The 20,551-nt window shown below is 25.7% G+C and overlaps 2 protein-coding genes across 3 annotated transcripts; one reads left to right on the top strand and one right to left on the bottom strand.

Annotated features, from left to right (window-relative positions):
• The first annotated feature begins 158 nt into the window (after positions 1-158).
• LOC114129257 (probable 39S ribosomal protein L49, mitochondrial) lies at positions 159-2,462 on the top strand. Its single transcript, XM_027993930.2, has 3 exons — positions 159-410; positions 814-1,003; positions 2,085-2,462. Exons 1-3 carry the CDS (start codon positions 348-350, stop codon positions 2,363-2,365), a joined length of 534 nt encoding a protein of 177 aa, XP_027849731.1. The 5' UTR covers positions 159-347; the 3' UTR covers positions 2,366-2,462.
• On the bottom strand, positions 2,380-19,723 carry LOC114129250 (interference hedgehog-like). Of its 2 annotated transcripts, XM_027993923.2 has the most exons (14): positions 19,558-19,723; positions 19,427-19,477; positions 8,489-8,591; positions 7,737-8,372; positions 7,343-7,564; positions 7,118-7,273; positions 6,898-7,053; positions 6,522-6,611; positions 6,224-6,437; positions 5,827-5,986; positions 5,534-5,753; positions 4,360-4,575; positions 4,085-4,284; positions 2,380-4,010 (listed from the first exon to the last, which is right to left on the bottom strand). In XM_027993923.2, exons 3-14 carry the CDS (start codon positions 8,550-8,552, stop codon positions 3,861-3,863), a joined length of 2,484 nt encoding a protein of 827 aa, XP_027849724.2. In that variant the 5' UTR covers positions 8,553-8,591; positions 19,427-19,477; positions 19,558-19,723; the 3' UTR covers positions 2,380-3,860. The 2 variants fall into 2 exon arrangements, with proteins under 2 accessions (XP_027849724.2, XP_027849723.2); XM_027993922.2 differs by having other exon boundaries at positions 19,427-19,722.
• Positions 19,724-20,551: the final 828 nt, after the last annotated feature.

The following is a 20,551-nucleotide window of genomic DNA, read 5'->3' as shown; positions in this document are numbered from 1 at the left end:
CACAGATATAGATAATAAACTAGATTGCTAACAGCTAACAGTTTATTATCTATATCTGTGTACATACATCAGTTATACGGCAAAAAGGGAAGTAGTTTTCTCAAAATATGATAAGGACTGTGATAAAAAATAAATGTTATCTTTATCATATATTTTATGTCTATGCATTAAATCGTGCTTATATAAAATATGCACGGAGATAGACATATTCTGTGATCATACCAAGAGTAGTTGCCTTTATTTATTATTTTTTTGTAGTTATTAATTCATTAATTCATAATTAACAATTTTACTGTATTAGAGTAATTTTTACCTTTTAGTTAGATCAATTTTGTTTGTTATTCGTCATGGCTCTGCGAATTCTTTTCAAAAACATTACGTTAAGAAGTGGAATGCCTTTGCAATTAAATGTGAGTTGATTTAAAATATTTTAAGTTATGAAAATTTAATTGACGATTGTGTACAAAGTACAAAGAAAGATGTTTGTAATTTTCTACAAGCAATTGATTTTTTATTATTTCTCTCATGTATGCAAAGTAGGTACCTAATCAGGAAAGTTTTTTGATAATTTTTACAGTTTTCAAAGTAACCTAAAAGCATTAAATTGTCATTGGATATTCAAGTATAAATTTATATGAATTATCCATTGATCTTCGACAGTTATATACTTTTTAAATTAGAAATTTTAATTTGGTTTTATACCATTAACAAATAAAATTAATAAACACAATATAATTTATAAAAATTGTAATTTTTTTATCTTAATTATATTTATGTATAAAACTATACAAATTTTAATAATTTATTATACAGAATTTAGTATGCAAACGTGATTCATCGTACCGTTCAAGCCCAATAGCTCAAGATCCATCATGTTATGCCAAGTATGAAGTATCATCTTCTCCAGAAGAATGGAAATTTGTAGAGAGACTACTTCCGTCAACTCTTATACCAACACCATCTGACAGGAAAGATTTGCCATCAGGATGGCAGCCACAAACAGGTAAACAACATCAATACAATGCATTGATTATATTACAGGGGTGGCCAGCAAGATGACTCGCGAGCCACTAAATGTATTAATAAACATGAAAGAGCCAAAAATGTAAAAGAAAAAGGTCATTTTATTACATAATACATAAATTGATATTAAAAAAATGTGTTTGTAAAAATGTTACGATAAAATGCGAGCCGCGGTTTGGTCACCTCTGTTATATTATATGTAGTATGTATATCTACCAGCGGTTCTAAACTTTTTTTGAATAATGGAACATTTAAGATAGTTAGAAGCAGGAATAATAGCAGAACATAGTTGTAAAATAAAATGGTATTTATAACAGTACACCAGTTAATAATCACTGATTTATTCATATATTTATAGCGTAATTGTCTTATTATTATAACATTAATCATTTTAAAAAATAAAATAATTTATAATATCAACAAATTAACATTTTAGTATAAAAAATATTCTTAAATTTCCTAAAAAAAAAAATATTTTAATATTAAATTACCAAGCAGAATATTTTTCTAATTTCAATTTATAACTATTCTAAATTTCTAACTAGTAGTTAATCAGTTATAACTTAATATTTTTGCACTTGGAGTTATGATGTGTAGTTGTGAACATAGATTAGGCAAACAGTTCAACTTTGCTCTTCTAAATTGTAAATCTCCAATAAATTTTCCTTTTTAAAATTGTCTCAGTTTTTTAGGTTATTAAAAATAATAATAACCACCATGACATAAAAATTTAAGTTTGTTTATTGTTCTAATCATACTACTATTCATTTAATTTAAAGTTAAGCCATTATCTAAAGCCACTTATTATTTGATGATCCTCTCACACAAATCATGAATCCTGATTACCACCAAAGAAGTCGATCCTTGTCCTGAACAGGTTAGGTTTTGATATTACCAAATTGTTTAAAAATAAAATAGATAACGGTATTTACTAAAAATTATATTTATCTAATTATACTGAGTTATACATTTATACCACTATTAAATGTAATTATTAGGTAACTAGTGTAAAATTATACAATTTACACATTTTTATTATTATTCATGGTTTGATTTTACAGCAACATTTGGAGAATATCCTTACTTTGTCCATCGCTCACGTAATCATATGCTACCTGTATATCTTAAAGTTTCCATGAGAGGAACAAGACGTATAACTCAAATAAATAATGTTGATGGTAACATATGGGCATTAGAAGCAGCCATAAAGAAATATTTGACAAGAGTGTATGGCGATAAAAAAATAATAGCTACTAAAGTACATGAAGTATGTGGTCATTTATGTATTCATGGGGATCATGTATCAAAAGTTAAGGAATGGTTACTCAAGAAAGGTTTGTAAAGAAAATAATAGAATACGTAAAAAAAAAAAATGTAATATAAAAATGAATTTACAATAAAATTTATGTAAAAGTAAACTAAAATTGCACTTGACTTAACACATTGTTAAATTATTTATAACTATACATTAAAATTTTAAAAATTCAGATAACATAATACAAGAAACACAAATATAGGAAGTAGAAAATAGTTATTGTTAATACTGAATTACAATATGAGCGAACAACGTTAATAGTAAGAGAATATTTTATAACAGTGACGTGTGTGGACCAGTTTTTTAAAAAGCAATTATTTGGACGGTTGTTTGATGAGGTAGTAGAACATAAATATGAGATTAAAAATTATGTATATATAAATTAAAATAACTGTAAGTATTTAAGGAAACAAAAACTATCATAGATGGCAATGATATAGACTTTTACTATACTTTATCTAGCAAGAGAACATGCTGCAACTTAATAAAAATCAGTTTTTTGTATGTATCAGCAGTTCCCATTGTTCCCAACCATTTTGAGACTATTATCCATAAATCAAATTAAATATTAAGAAATACCCCTCCTTTCCAAAAAAATAATAAATAAATATTATTTGAAAGTAATAAAATTATAAGTATCATTAAGAAATAAGATATAGTAATCTCCAAAACTATTAACAACTATTATTACAATTACTTTTACAATCGAAGTACATATGACTGATGCAGAGTTAATAATAGAAGATATAAAATTCATAAAAAAAAATAGCCTTTACTCCTCAAAAATTCGTGTTTTATCCCTTGTGGAGCAATTAACCACTGATCTAGATGGAACATCCTGTTATTGTTAAGCCAGTCTTAATGGTCAAGTGCCAAGCAGAGATACACAAAATCGGCATGTTCTCTTACTAGTCAGATAGTAAACTATATGGTTTTATGCCAAAATTGAAATTAAAATTAACTATCATTTTAGAATATGTTAAATGACATATTTTGTATTTATGTTCATTTAAAACAAGCTCAACATGCCACTGTTTAGTAATATTGTTAATGTACATGATTAATTACATTTTAGTTGAAATTAATTTAACACACAAATCACAACTATTTATGGGTACACTAAAAACTAAATTCTATAATTGTATCGATATAAATTCTTAATATAAATCACATAAGTACCCTGTATAACTAAAAAATTAAAACAATGTAAAAATAAAAAAATAGTTAACAAACAAATAAGAGCAATTATTGAAATATCAATACTGATAATTGTACACAAAATATTCAATTGTACATTTATAAAAAAAGTATACACAAAAATAATCTTTCACATAATAAAACTGAGTTGTTATAATTATAAAAGTATTTTATCAGTGAGCAATTCATTAGCAGGACTTTACATTCAGTCTTGTAGATTTCTATTTTATCTATATGTTTAAAAAACCACTTTCAGTCTGATATATGAACACTGTTCTTTATTTAAAAACAACATTGTATGTACAATGGTTTCTATACTTTTACTTCAGACATAGTTTTCATCTTTTGCATCTTTAGAATGCCACGTCCTTTGAGTATCTGTGGGTAAGGGCATAGCTTGTCTGGGCAATGAATTAATTTCATTTTCAGAACAATTGTTATTATGATTTGCTAAATATGAGATCTCTATAGCATTCTAAAATTAAAAAAAATTTATAATTTTTAATTAAATAAAAATAATTTTTTGAAATTAATAAAATAATAACTTACTTTAGCGTCAGGAGCAAGTGGATTACTAGTAATGTTAATTGGATGTATCACATATCCGTTGGGTGGATGAGTGTGCCCGTGCGTATTGTCGGAAGACATTGGCAAAGTGCATCCATTAACCATTTTACCATTTTTCAGGGCAAAACCATTCATTGATAATGGCTCTAGTCCTGATACTGCTTCAGAACTCTTGTTAAGTTCTAAAAATTAAACAAAACATAGTTAATAAACTGTAATAACAGTACATGGAAGTTTATAAAAAAACAGTTATTTACCTGGCGAATTGGAGTGTGATGACATTCGTTTGCTATATATGCAAACGGTAAAAAATATAAGTAGTACAATAGCTCCAATTACAGCTGCAACTGCACCAAGTAAAACGTAGAGTGACTTCACACCACTAATTGTCGAGTATACATTATTATTATTTGCAACATTATCCGGTATGTTGTCAGTCCATTTTGGAGTATCTGTACTTGTTTTAGGTTCTCCTAAAAATTAAATTTTTGAATGTTAAATAATATAATATAATATAATGTTAATATACTATATAACTAAAACAAAAACTTATGCAAGTACAGGGTTAAGAAATAAAAAGCAGTATTGAGATATTATATAATAGATTCTTGATACTTGGCATTGAAATATCACAATACTAGATACAATACTCGATAGGTACATTCGAATAAATTAGTCATAGGTTTTTAAAAATTATATATATTATTTTAGGGGTGGCCACTTTGTTAAGTAATGAGAACAACAAAGATTGTTGTTTCTTTTCAAAAGTTATATCTGATTATTTATTCCTGGTAGAGTTATTGATAAATCTTGCCAAGGAAACATTCATTCTATGGATGCTGAAGAGCACAAGCTGATATTAAAATATATAAAAAGTTTTTATTATAATAAAATAATTGCTTAAGATATTTAAAGATTTATTCTTATCATTAAAAAACTAACTGCTTTCAAATCAGCTTTTTAATGGTTCTAGAAGTTTCTGGTTGAGATGAAAAAAGTTTTCGTAATCTTCATCACTATCAACTCTAAAAGTGATGACAAGATTCATATATTATGATTTATTGGTAATGAATTGAAAAATTATTTCCAACAATCTACAAAAAATCACTTGTGAATAAAAAACTTATCTATATTTGTAATAGTAAAATAAATATTAAATTATATTAAAAATTTATTTTGATAGTAAAAAGCAAATAGTACCACATTAATAAATCGAGTACATTTTGATAAAATTAATTTATGAAATATTCGATACATTGACTAAAAATATATCGCTATACAAGATACTTAATACTTCAAATAGGTAAATATATCGCGATACAAGATACAATTGTATCTAAGATACTGCCCAACCCTGTGTACATGTTAAAAATTTGTATACAATTAACTATTTAAGTTACTTATTTTGATATAAAATAAAAGGATACATACCAAATGTTTTGTGTGTGAGTATGGTGCTAAAATTAGAAGCTTCATGTACAGTAAAGCTTTGTAATTTCAAATCATACGAAGTATCTGGGGTTAAGTGTGTAACAACAAATACACGGGTATCTTGGCCATCTACAATGGCTTTTGTGTAATCGCCAGCAGTACTTGTAGCTCGATAATAAACATAGAACCCTTGAACTGGAGCTAGTACAGAATTCAGGTACTAAAAATTAAATCATAAATGTTTAATAGGAATGTTTAAAATACAATTTTTTTAAATATATTATACTACATACCTCCCATTCTAATAATATAGAAGTACTATCAACAGCTCTGGCTGATACTAAAGTTGGAGGTATTAAAGATCTGTTAGGTGGTCCTCTACTTAAAAAGAAATGTTTTGAAGTAGGACCAGATTTATTATCAGCATTTGAATACACTGCAGCCACTCTAAATCTAAAACATAATGGAGATTAATGTTATTAAAAAATAAAAATAGTCCATCAGCTGTAAATTATTTTGTTTTAACAGTATTAAACTCATCTTCAAAAACTGTAATTCTTAAATCAGTAAAATCACCATTTATAATTATAAAATAAATTAGTTTATGCTAAACCTATTTTTAGATAATATTATATTAAAAAAATAATAACTCAGACCTAGGGATTCAATATTTTTATGTTGAACACTTACATATAATAATGATCAGGTAATAACTTGTCCACTTGATAACATCGAATATGCATTTGTATATCATCACTGCTTGTATTCCAACTACCACCAACTTCTTTATATTGCAATTTAAAAAATTGAATTTGCAGTCCATCATTTGGTGGAACAAACCATCGTACCATCACTGAATTTTCTGTTAATCTGGTTACATTTGGTTGTGAAGGAGGAACCATCTCTATAAAAATATAAAGCGTTGACAATTTAAAAGAATAAATTGTATACATAGACTAGGTATACAATATTTTATAATTTAACATACCATTTCCTTTTTTCTTTTTATCTTTTTTTCTACCTTTTCCTTTATGGTTTCTATCTTTTCTATCTCTTTGAGGTGACCGTGTTGTAGAATCTAATAAAAATTTAATATTATTTTCTGTTTTTAATAGAACAATATACTTCCATAATTATTTTTATTAAGTATTTAAAATAAGTAAAAGCCAAAAAAATTTATTTAAAACAATTATTTCCATGCATGGTTAATACATAATAATATATAATAATGTATTAACTCTTAATTATTTAATGTTAATATTATTGTACAGCATCCTATTTCAATATTCCAAAGGGAGCTTGTATATTTACAAATAAAATAAGCTAACAGAAAATTTTTTTACTAATAAAATTATTGAAATCACCTTCATAATAATGTTGTTGAGAAGTAAGTTGTGTAATTTGTTTTGGATTGACTTGAATCATAGCAGCCCAATATGAGCATCCTAAGATATTACACGCAAAACATTGAATAAATCCGGCTTGGTACTTTTTAGTGTTGTTCAAAGTCAAAACGCTCCCTGAATAAAATAATTTTTCTTAAATAATTTATAATTCTTTAATTATTGCTCATAAATAACTAACCTTTAACAAGTATATTTGTATCATTAACTGGTTTGCCATTAAGATACCAAATAATTTTGGGCATTGGTGTTCCCATAGCTTCACATTTTAATGTTTCAGAACTGCCTTCATCTATTACCACAGTTTCACTGGGACCATTCTTAACATAGGGTAGTTCTAAAATATAAATATAATTTGATACGTTAATAATATATATGTTACTACAATTGTCAAAAAAATATTTACCTTGAACTTGAAGTGTTATAGAATGACTGATTTTCCCATAACTATTTTCAGCAATACAATCATATACACCAGAATCTTCAATACTAAGATTACGTATAGTTAACAAACCCGATTCAATAATAGTTTTGTTGTCATTTATGAGTATGTTCTTATGAACCCCGAGCCATTTAACTGTAGGCATTGGTTCACCGTAAGGGGCACATTCAATACTGACATTTGAATCTAAAATTATTAGAATATAATATATATTGGTTAAAATCAATAAATAAATGAGTTTTAAATTATTTAAAATAAAAATCAGCATGTTTTATATTATTAAATATAATATAGGAATTAAAATATTTAATGTATATAAATAATTAACCAATAATTATTACTGAAAATAAATATTTACATTTTTGAGCAATGTATAAAGATGATGGTTTACTTATAAACCTTGGTGATAGTGCAGCATGACTTGAACGAACATCCAAGTATAAAGACATAGATGAATTTACTACTTGGGATAAAATATTGTTTGTTGCCGAACATGTGTAATGACCAGTATGTTCAGATTGAATATTTTTCAACAGTACTGATCCTGCTGAAGTTACTGGAGTAGTTCTGAGTAATGGTTGACCATTTTTATAATATTGAATTAAAGCAGGTGGATCACTTTGAATAGGTTTTCCACAATTCAAAGCAACTGTGTTTCCTGGCGTAATTTTAAATTTATCATCACTTAATAATAATGAACGATTATCAAATTCCTTCAGCGTAGCCAAACTCAATGTTGCAGCTGTGGATGCTAAAGATGATGCACCAATAGTAGCCACACATTGATAATCACCAGTTTCTGCAATACTCTCTACTTTAACAACAAGTCTACTATTACTATTGGTATGTATTGGAGCTGGATGTATAAAATCCTTTGAGTTATGCAGCCATTTTATATTGTCTACATTGATATTGAGAGTGCAGTCAAACACTACCTCATCGTGAAGTGGTGCTACCAATGATTCAGGTGACCTTATAAAATAGATTCCAATTGCTAGAAATGATAAGTTATAATTAGATTAATAAATACTCATAAAATGATGACAAAAAATTAAAAATATCAAACAAAATATATGTTTAAATATAAAAAAAAAAAAATTATTATCGTACCTGAAGTATTTCTTGAAAATTCTAAAATGATTAAAATTGGGATTAAAACTCCCCAATAAATCATTGTAATTATTGGCTTAGGTAGTTCACTTCATTATTATTTCTGGAATAAAACAAAGTAATTATTAATTGAAATATAATACTAAGTATTGTTTTAGTTATCTATTTATATTAATGTAGGTACCAATATATAGTTATTTGTGTAGACATTATTTATTAAATTAACTCATCATTAAAAACAAAATTTAAAAAAAAATAATAGATATAAAATCTAAGAATTTCAGGTAATAAATTTCAGGTTTTTTAGTGTCCAAAATTGTTAACTTCTCAAATAATGTTAAAACCAGTTTTATTACATTTTTATTTAACAGAGAAAGATGAAGAAGATATACATAGTGAATATAGTAGTTTTATATTGCATTTCCATGTTAATTTGTTTAACACATTATGTGTGTTATTAATTTAGATATTAGCATATTAAGCTTTAAGTACACTAAATAAAGTAATTATTTAATTGAATTATAGAAATACCATATGAGTTACTATTTTTAAAACAAATTGAATGCTTTTGTCAGGCATAAAATTTGATATTAAAAAAAAAAAAAAAAGAATTACAAGAAGCGAGAAGAAGCACCTGTATTTACCAAGGTTGGGAAACAAGAATGTCACGTTATTCACTACGGTAGTTTTATTTGGTGGTTTAAATAAATCACATTAGGAAGCAATATATTATAAAGTCTAGCACACTAAAACGTGTTTTTGGCGTTTTTGCACGCGATTACAAATACTACTAATGAGACAAAAAATCCTTTTTATTTCCTTCAATATTGACAGTATTCATGAGTTCATGACTTTAAGTTTATCTTAACACTTAAAATGTATCATCGAATATAAAATAAATATTTTCCAATTGCCAAAAATTATCAACTGAATAGAAATAATAAATCCTTCAATACAGATTTAAATTTATCTCAATAGACTAGGATATAATATTATTCTAATTTCAAAAAGGTAGACCAAACAAAACTTTTTTTTTATCAGAAAACAATTATCTATTGTTTGTTAGGTACAATTCTACATTTTTTTCAATAGTTACTAGTTGTTGTTATGAAGTATATTGTTATAATACTTCTAGAAAAAACAAACCCCTATATGATATAAAACATGTAGGAAATAAGGGCTTCTATAGGTGTCAAATTTCTACTAACAATGGATTTAACATCATGCGAAATAAAAGAACGATTTTATAGGGGTACTATGTATTAAATTATAAGTTTCTGGTACCACCCAGAAGCCGGTGTATTCATAATATTGTTCTAATAATTTTTTCTTAATTTTGAACTTATAAAGTACATATATCTACATCCGATTTACTTTCCAAAGCGGTAAAGCCACATTTAAAGTTGAAAATTGAAGCATTATTTCAATTACTTAATATGTAAGTCACTGCGGTTAGAATCTAGCAAATTGAAAAACGAAAATTCTCGTGGCCAGTTTTTAAAATAATAATATTGTTTTTTTTTTTTGAAATTCTAAAATGAATAACTGTGGATACTTGAATATTTTACAGTATACTTTAAGTATATCATTATAAAATTATCTAAAAACATAGTCACAACTTTTTTTTTTGAAACACCGCTGTTATTTAAGTTATAATTTTAATCTTCCATTTTTTTTATGTTAATAAAATATTTAAGCTTAATCAAAAACTTTAAACATTAAATACAATTAAATTAATATTAAAAATACATAATAGACACCATTTTGTAATTAAAAATATATGCACTGTAAAAAGTTGTTTGTACAATAACTTACGGAAAGTAAAAACGACAAAAATACAAATGGAATATATTTTTTTAATAAAAATCGAATAAACTTGGATATAGGTATATTGAATAAAAATTGTTTTTATTATTTTGTTGTTAGAAAAAATATTATTTATTGAACCTTTTAATACTACATATATTACTATTTAGCTACTATACATAATGATATTTACACTAATATTAAATTATTTATACTGCGAATCTATTTACATTTTACACTAAGGTATTAATATGGTACATTGATACTGCCGTATTAACTATTAACTTAAATAATTAATATTATGATAATTCATAATATTATAAGGTATGCTTAGTCAACGACTAAACAATTCAGCGACATACCTATCCGATGTTTTTAAATTATTTTGCATAATCAAATACCTAATTGAAAACGTAGGAAAGCTTTTTTCAAAATACTTTTAATGATTTTTAGTTGTAATGATATGCTGACATATAGATAACACTTTAAAAGAATATAATAAATAAACAATGGTAAAGTTGTTGTGTGCAGATGATTCCTTTAATAAATATAAAGAGAAAAAAAATAATATAATAATGTAAATCTTTCATCGTTGATGAAAAGGACATAAGGTCATGTAGATTCACACATATTTGTGACAATGGGGCACAACGCACAAATCATGTAATTTAAACGCTAGAGACAGGAGATAGCTGAATAAGGGTTTCTGCCACAATAGTGATAAATAATTTAATTTTTTCTATTTTGTTACACTATAAGTTTAGGAGAGCGATAATTCAGTTTTAAGATGTATTAAAACATCTTTAAAAACATAAGTAATAATTTTTGTAACATATCGATAATATGTTTTCATAATCATAATACGAGTACATGCTAAAATTAGTAAAATTAGTTATTTGGATAGGAATCAGTTCTTAAAGGTAGATACATTTTTTTTTTATTTCCGATAAAATTTCGTTAGCTACTATTGTAGAGTAACACATTAATATAAAATAGATATAGGTAGTAATTCGAAATAATTTTCATAGGTATACGTATAGTCACTTGTATATTATATTATAACTTGTAAATTTCTTCTATCTACATTCTATAGTAGTACTCGTTAAAGTTTTCGAAATTTTGTTTTTTGCATTATATAATTTAAAACAATTAATTATTAGTTATTAAATTTTATTCCTTCTAAAATAACATTTTTTTTTTTTTAATTATCCTTATAGGTACGCTTATATTTCCTAAGCGAAATACAAAAATTAATTTAATAAATATTATAAGTTCTTTATGAGTTACAACTTACAGGTTTCTACCTAGTTAATCAAAGTTATTTAATTGCATTAATTTTATTAATGAACCATTTGAATATGAAGTTAACATCAGTCGTGTTTGTTAATTCGTTAAATGAAATGTTGGTATTAATATTATGTTCATATAATTATTTTTCAAGTTTATAGACACTAGGTAAAATTATTATATTTGTTCGAAACTGTTAAGTGGCACGAATATAATTTCCTTTGATCAACAGAGAAATTTAATTCTGTCTCTGTGAATACACAATTTTAGGTCAGTATCATAGGGCCCGTCACATCGATAGGCATTAATTATCGTATGGCATGCGGTTCGAATTCAAACGATTGCAAAACAGGAAGTTATCCAAAAAATATTTTAATTCTCATACTTTTCACAAAAAAAAATATATATAGAGAGATAACGTTATATGACCTATAATAAACGAACATATTATTACTGACAAAATAATAATACTTTTATAAATTAAAAATATCCGAGTTTTATATTGTCTAATATTATAATAATAGTACCTACCTATTGTTTTAAAATGAAACTAAAAAATCAACATACATTTTGGTTTATAATTATTTAAATACTTTTCGCGAGTTTATAAAATTTAATTTAAGAAACATTTAAATTATAATTAAAAGTACGAAGACATTTATAGGCACAAAATCTTCATAAATATTTACAATGGCTCACATATTATTATATTGTTAGTTATGTCAATAAATTAGGTTGGGTTTTAATTATTTAATTTATTCAATATTCACAACGACGATTACCCATTCTCTGGTGTGTTAATTAACAATGTACTGTGTTATACACTTATACACGATTATCGAGTATTGACACTTGTAAAAATGCTAGCGTAAAGATTTTGGCTATAGTGTATTGTACAGATTCGGGAATAAAAATAATAATAATAATAATTTAATGCAATGTCAACATGTTCATATTTTTATTATATAAATATTATATACATAAGTGTATAATATATAAACATAAACACGACATAAGCATGTTTGAGTATCGATAACTTTGTAAACATCTAATATAAACACAGTGTTTGTAACTGATAATGAAATATACTAATGTACAGAAATACGTTAAGTCAGAATACCTAATAATATTCTAAGACGATATTTATGTGTCTGGTTTGGTTAGTAAAATGTGTACAGAGTGGAAACAAGGACATGTAAGATGAAGCGGACGTAAAAAGATGTGTTGGTTTGCATATTGTGCTGTCTGGATAGAATGATTATACATACCTATATGTATATATATATATATATAATATATAATGTACATATATTATACATACGTATAAAAAAATAAATTGCATTTTGGATAACAAATCCTGTGTGTATTTCACCTACGTCTATTTTAAATCAGAGTACACACTATACTTATTAGTTAATCATAAATAATAGTTAAGTATAATTTTATCTTATAAATTAAGGAATCGTTTTACGATTTTTTTTTTTTTTTTTGCTGGACACAGATATGCATGCACCAGGCACGCGAAACACTGACGCTCAATGCTCATATTATTATGTACAATACAATGCAGTTTTAAGGTGCGTTATTACAAGGAAACCAGTTAACAAACACAGAGTTATATTCAGCGATATACTATAGAACGTTAAATTAAAATAGACGTTTTAAGATAAATCTCGTACAAAAGTATTTTTTAAACTATTTTTTGTTAAGAAAATTCAACCAAACGAATGAATTAAAAGAAAAACAACCTATACAAGAATAATATATTAGTTTTGAAGATCCAATAAGAGAATGCAGTGTGTATGTTTTGTCTTTGGATGAACGCACCTGAACTGGTGTGGAACAAAACCATCCACAAGATACAACAACCGACCTGGAATGCTGAATCTTCCCCAACCCGGACCTGCTGCTACTACTACTGTTGTAGATGCTGCTAGTAGGTTTATTTATTATATTTATTATTCCTTCAAAACCGGCATTGTTTGAAGGAGTATTTTTTATGGATAGAATAGCAATAATACCTATTAATAAAAATAAATAAATGCAAATACAAATTCTTTCAGTGCATTTTACATTTTTAACGATTGACAATTGTTGAACAGCAATAGTACCTAATGGATTATAAAAATTAATAAATTTATTCATAACTTTCGAACCTTGATTTGAAATATTAATGAATATTATAATATTAAGACGGATATTTTTATTTTATAGAAAAATATATATAAAAAAAAACGAAATAATTAAATTCAGCATCATTCATCATTTTGTTGTGTCTACTGTTGTGATAAATAATTTTACAAGGTTTAATTAAAAATAAAAAATTATTAATACGAGTATACTATATCAAGGTATACCTATCAAGAACTTGAACAGTTGTACAAATTGTTCCGAGAATTTTTCTATACGCATAGTTTGTTAAATAAAAGTGTTTAAAACAATAATTTTGTTTAAAGCAATGTATTATTATTTATTTCAATGCATTTGATGTTAATACAAAAAAAAACCTCAAATAAATTATTGGTAATGATTGAAAAGTTGAACAAATACTAATTACAATGGTATTGGTCATTGGAGACTATATTATATAATAATATCACAATAAGCAGTTGCTGCAATGAAAACATAGGAGCGAGTAAAGCACAAAAATTCCGCTTTAATTGTTTAAAAAAAATATACAATCGGTATACTTAAAAGGAAACCAGTCTCTCTTTCGGTAATATAGTTAACGAAAATGTTTTTCTTTTCCTTGTGTACGATGTCAATGCGAATTTTCTGGTGCTTGTTATACAAATTCGATGCCTGTATAAATATTTTCGAACCGGTTATATAATCGTACCATACAGTATACTTATAGACGTGAATATGTTTTTTTTTTACTTATATTCAGCCGGCAAATTAAACACTTTAAATACAGTAAAAATGAGTAGTGGAAATCTGATCCTATAAGCAAGAAACAACATCAATCAAGTCTGATGGGTTACAATTACAGGAGGAAGTTGATTTATTTTGGATGTTTTAGAGATTATTACACATACGTTAAGGTGTTTCTTAACGTTTCGGTAAAAGTACTAAGTACCTATTTACTGACTAATATAGGGGATATTCTGTACCATCACGTCTCACATACCCAAGTACCTAACTCGTTACGATTGGTATCACTCATCACTGTTTTACTACTTTAATGTTTTATGATTTAAGAATGATTTTTTTTACTCATTGATGGAACACAAAACGAGTTTTTAGTTTACAAATATACGTGTACTTTAATCGAAATAAGACAGGTCGGGCCCAAGAATTTTTATTTTTATTATGTTAAGTTTTCATTTATCTATATGTTTACAGAGATTTAGAAATACATGACGAGCATTTTTTTTAACAAAGATAGAATTAAATAATGTGCACATCTAGTTACATTACAGTTTTATAAATAACAATTCTATGGATCGGAACAAGATAGTCGTTAATGGGATCTAACAAATACAGCATGGCAGTGTTGAAAAAAAAACATAATAACTTATCGTTTATGTTGGTTATTTTTCATCTAACAAACCCTTTGATAATCTCGAATTGAATAGGTTTCATTTCTTTGGAATTCAAACAAAGAACATCTCGTTATTTGTTACGGAGAAAAATTAGGTACACACTTACCTGTGTAATATGTTGCTCGTATGAACGAACAAGGGAGAGAAAAAAGTGATTAACCGATAACATAATAATTAATAAGTGTAACATTTTGCACCGAAATGTGATTATACGGTGTTATTTAAGGCAGTAGGCGTATAACCTAAGGGCCCATACGGATGTACCTTGTGAGAAACAAGTATAACATCTGACAAACCAGACACAATCACCATGTAATTTACACATAAGGGTACAAAACAACTATAGACTCATTGAGTATAACGCTATTGTCCGCCATTTTATATTTTTCAAATACATTACATAGTTTAGTGGGTCAAAAGCAAAATATTGTTGAAATGTCGGAATTTATAAGGCTTAAAATGCATAGAAACACAATAACGATTTGTAGGTATTTTTTTTTCATTTTATTTATTCTTTGTTACGTGTAAACAATTTTGGATTAACAATGAGCGCTACTGGAATGTTTGGGTCTTTTGTGCCGCTTACCTGTCATCTAACGTGTCCTTTTAACTACACAAATATTATCTCAATACAGATTTATTTTCATTTTACTCTTTCCGTTTAATACCGATGTAGTTCGTGATGATACAAAGAACAATAAAATAGTGGGTTCACTATGCATTATGTCTTGGCTACATACACATAAATCTGGTCGCCCACATAAAACGACGGATGGTGTTACCTACAATTTCGTTCATAGTATTTCAATTTTAACTGCATAACACAACGTTTAAATAATATAAATATTTTTTTTTTAAATTATAATTGTAAATAATGCTGGAATAATATAAAATAGAAACCCAAAGTATAATAAAATATATAATGTACCAAGTAATACTTTACTACTACATACTATTTGTTTTATATGCATATTACAACAGTCACGCAATATCATTTTTAATTTTTTATACGATACATTATTATGTTAAGTAAAATTATAGTTCATAAATACACCATTATAAAACCATTGAAGAAATTTATTTACCTTTAATAAGAAAACATGGAAATTAATTATAAAATATAAACACTGTGAAAAATGTCAATTTTTTTGTCTATACGCGTATAACGTCGTACTCAGGATGATGAACAAGCGAAGATATGATGGGAGATATACGAGACAGGTCTGTGAATCATGATTAACCACAGCTGTCTGATGTTTTAATGCTTATTGTGGCTGCTAGGCACACAACAATGGACCCAATATTTTAATAATATAATACAATAGCCGTTCCCACACAACATATAAGGATGGAAAAAATATTTTTTGATAGTATGAATCACTTTGTAATTCAAAAAAAATCATTGATTATATAGCATAGAAATACTTAATACCTCGAGGTACATAATTAACATGATCATAAAATCGGTTTTGTAACTATAACAACGCTATTAAACGAGTATATTTAAAACTACACGAATAATTCAATAAAATGCAATAATAGTCGTCGAGATAGCCGTTGTTAACGGTATAGACTATCAACTATTAAAGAAACAGGATCTAATAATATTGCATTAACTATAAGTTTATACTCTATAATCTATATACATACGTTTATATTATAAATTAAACTTGAATTGTGTACACAAAAAATGTTTATTTTTCCTAAAATAACAAAATCTATAATAATAATAACTGATTAATTTTAATTAGTATATTTAGTAACTACCTATTTATAGAGTCTACTGTATATAATTTATACTATGTATACTTATGAAAAATAAAAATAAAATATTGATATTGTATTACAAGTTATAATTAACAATAAAGAATTTTTACCTAGAATACAGATATTTTGATTTCTATATAAAATATATTTCCATTTCTAAACTAAATTCGGGTATTACTTAATAAGCAGATTATGATATTATGATATTACTGAAATATCTATATTCTACACACTATAATGTTAGATTAAACAAGAGGTACGAAATATTTTAAAGTTTTTATTAGTTTTACCATTTTGATTTTTGAGTAGGTACCTATAATTTTAAAACTTTTTTTTAAAATAGTACGGATATTTAATATTTGAATATGTACAAAAATACTTGTGGGTATTAATACTAAAATGGTATACAAACAGGATACAGAGTCTGAGTAGTGGGTGTTGGATACTCGCCTCAGTCATCATGTTCAACTTACTTCAATAGAGTATTGTATTATTATGAACATTTAAAGAAAAAAGCTATTTTAAACACGTATTTTTTTTTTTAAGATTTTTATAATTAGTTTCGCACAGATTTATATATTTTGAGTTTATTTACCAATAGATGAACAATTGTATGTGAATATATTTTTATAAGGTAATTCGAAACCAAGTTTTGAGAAAAATTACATCATACTATGAAACTTGGTGTAAAACACTTGTTCTACTCAAAATCTAAAATTGTCAACACATAGTACAAAAATCGACTTTTAATATAATGTAGATTTCTAAAATAAAAACAATAAATGTAATTTTATAGGACATAATGGAAAATAATAGTAAATTATATAAGAAAATGATTTATATTTTATGAAATTAGTTGTATTTAAAATAAAATAATCCTATGTTTTCCAATTGAGATAAATTAATATAGATATTAACTAGGTATGTTAAATCTAAGCTTATGCTCAAAGAAGTGTTAAGAAATTTTATTTGTTAACAATAAAGAAAAATTCTAATATAATTAATTATGCATTTAACTCGATCTTCATAAACCATCTGTGTATCAACACAACAATATATTAAATTCTTTTGAATACCTACATAAATGATTATATTTTTGACTTATGCCATAAATATAAAACTATATTGTTAGTTTTATAAACAACGTATAAACTTTTTGAGTTTGAAAACAATGAAATACATACCTACATATTATGCATTTTTATGGAAATGAACTTCATACCTAAATCTTAATTATTTAAAGATTGTAATAATAATAAAAAAAAATGAATTACTTATCTTTTTTTTTAAGACTATTAAAACTTAATAAAAATTTTAATATTAAATTAAATATACTTCTTAATAATTATTAAACTTTTAGTATGATTAATAACAAAAACGACCACAAAGGCTCTTTATTTTTGAATAATATTTCTCTTATAGCCTATAGGTAATTTAAACTTCATTTTTGTTAATCTAATATTAAACCACACATTAACATAATAATATGCCATATGGCATATATAAAATCTTTAAATAAACATAATTACTTTAAGTTAGTAAAATATGCAAAAATATACAATATACATTTTTGGAATTGAATTGTATATACATACTATGAGTTTATGAATATCAAACAAATGTTTGACCAATTGGATTTTGAATAATATTCAGTTTACAAAGAAATATTATGCAAATGCATACAATTCTGAGCTTAAAAAAATATATAAGTTAGGTTAAATTTGAAATTAATCTTAGTCCTTGGGATTTTTCTAACCATATATTTTGTACTGAAATTATAAAACATGGATATTTTTCCATAATATTAAATAATCCATAGAGTGAATTTAGATATAATAAATTAACACAAAGTATAATGTATACCTAGGTATATAACAACGAATCTAATACCTAATTATAATGAATATAGACTATAAGTAGATACCTACTGGTTATATGATTTAAAAGAATTTATAATATCTTCTTTTAAGTAGTATTAAATACTATTTTTTAATAGTATCTTCTACCTACATTTCAGTAAACTTTCATTAGAAAAATAAACTCTGAAGTTAAAAATAAAGTTCAACCTTATAACTTAAAAAGTAATGATTATAAATCATTGCATATTATATTTAAAATAATATATGTTTTTCTCAAGTAAGATATCCTGGTTCGATTTAAAAAAATCATAAATAGGTAGGTAGTAAATACCAAAACATTTTAATTTATTTTCCATCAATGAGTTAATACACGGTTAAGTAGTTTATATAATATTATTAATATTGTAGACAACAATACAAATAATTCCATACAATTATAAAATTATTTATGGATAAAAAAAATTATTGAAACATTTGAAACCCTACCTACATAAATAAAATGTAACTAAAAAAGTATGCAAAACAAAAATTGTTGAAAGAAAATGATAAACTAAAGTAATAAAAATATAAGTTACACTAACTAAATAACTAGGTATATTCTAGCTAAAATTGCTAAGTGACTTGAAAAAATATAAAGGTATTTATTAAATTTAATATGGTAAGAAGGTACTCACCAAAATTAAAGAGTAGACAACTATTCTGGCATATTATTTATTGATGTTATACTGAAATTAATAATATCAATTAATAAACTTTTTATACTTCACAGGAACAAAAAAATAATAAAAATATTCGATTTAATTACTCAAAATTCACGTAATTAATTATGATTAAACATTGTTTTATAGAGTAACGGACGGATCTAGAGCTGAATGCACAAACTTTAGCCGCACAAGCACATAACCAACGCCGAACAACGACACACACACTGAATAAACTGATTCACCTGCTGGAAAGTGGAAACTGAAGTCTGAAATGCCGACAAACAAAACAGGTTCAGGTATCTGACGCATGCGCGTTGAGGTTAAAAACAAGGATTGTAAACAGTGTTGTCAGTATAACTATTTGTAATTATAGTACGGCTACATTGTATTTTGATGATAATTTTCATAAACAATAAACATAATAAATAAAAATTAAAAATTATTAATATAGAATTAATGAACTACAGTCATAATTCATAATATCTTAAACATCTACTATCTAGACATCTAGTAAGTACTAATAGTACACATCTTCGAAGTTCGAACAGTAGAACACTAAGAAGTCACAGAATTTGTTTGATACTTCAACCTAAGCCCTAAGGTATCAAATGTAACCCTTTTTAATTCATGTGTGTTCAGATAGTCATAGAAAAACGAACACCTACAATACGTATCAAAGGAAACGAAAATTGTTGGAACCTAATCAATTTAAAAATGGCAGTTTAATTATATGGCACTATGAATTACGATACCTACCTATGTCTTGTATTCATGAAATTGAAGTTGAAGACTAGAACAAATTATTACAGGCTCGCAGGACTAATAAAATAAATATTTTAGTTCATTATTCTTAATTAATTCTTAAGATGGATTAGTAAATAAGTTGGATTTATTATCTTAATCATGCCTATAGACAATAATGGTAATTTATAGTTGTGGAGAACCGAGAAATGTATAAACATTTAAGACTATACTTATGTCAACAGACTCGTCTAGTTATCTATGACTAAAGGAAACCGAACTCTAGTCTTTTCCCATCACCTGGAATGTGCTCCGACCTTTATTTAGTAATGTAGTTTTTATGTATACAGTCTC

Source organism: Aphis gossypii, chromosome 3, assembly GCF_020184175.1.
Source record: "Aphis gossypii isolate Hap1 chromosome 3, ASM2018417v2, whole genome shotgun sequence".
NCBI lineage: Eukaryota > Metazoa > Arthropoda > Insecta > Hemiptera > Aphididae > Aphis > Aphis gossypii.
This window is presented reverse-complemented; position numbering and strand designations above follow the sequence as displayed.

What these genes read in the sequence shown, in the direction of transcription:
- LOC114129257 (XM_027993930.2), top strand. Translation starts at nt 348, where the DNA reads ATGGCTCTGCGAATTCTTTTCAAAAACATTACGTTAAGAAGTGGAATG. An exon ending in GAATGCCTTTGCAATTAAAT is followed by an intron (nt 411 to 813) that starts GTGAGTTGATTT and finishes TTTATTATACAG; the next exon opens with AATTTAGTATGCAAACGTGA. An exon ending in AGGATGGCAGCCACAAACAG is followed by an intron (nt 1,004 to 2,084) that starts GTAAACAACATC and finishes TTGATTTTACAG; the next exon opens with CAACATTTGGAGAATATCCT.
- LOC114129250 (XM_027993923.2), bottom strand. Translation starts at nt 8,552, where the DNA reads ATGATTTATTGGGGAGTTTTAATCCCAATTTTAATCATTTTAGAATTT. An exon ending in TCAACAACATTATTATGAAG is followed by an intron (nt 6,612 to 6,897) that starts GTGATTTCAATA and finishes AATTTTTATTAG; the next exon opens with ATTCTACAACACGGTCACCT. An exon ending in ATCACACTCCAATTCGCCAG is followed by an intron (nt 4,285 to 4,359) that starts GTAAATAACTGT and finishes TTTAATTTTTAG; the next exon opens with AACTTAACAAGAGTTCTGAA.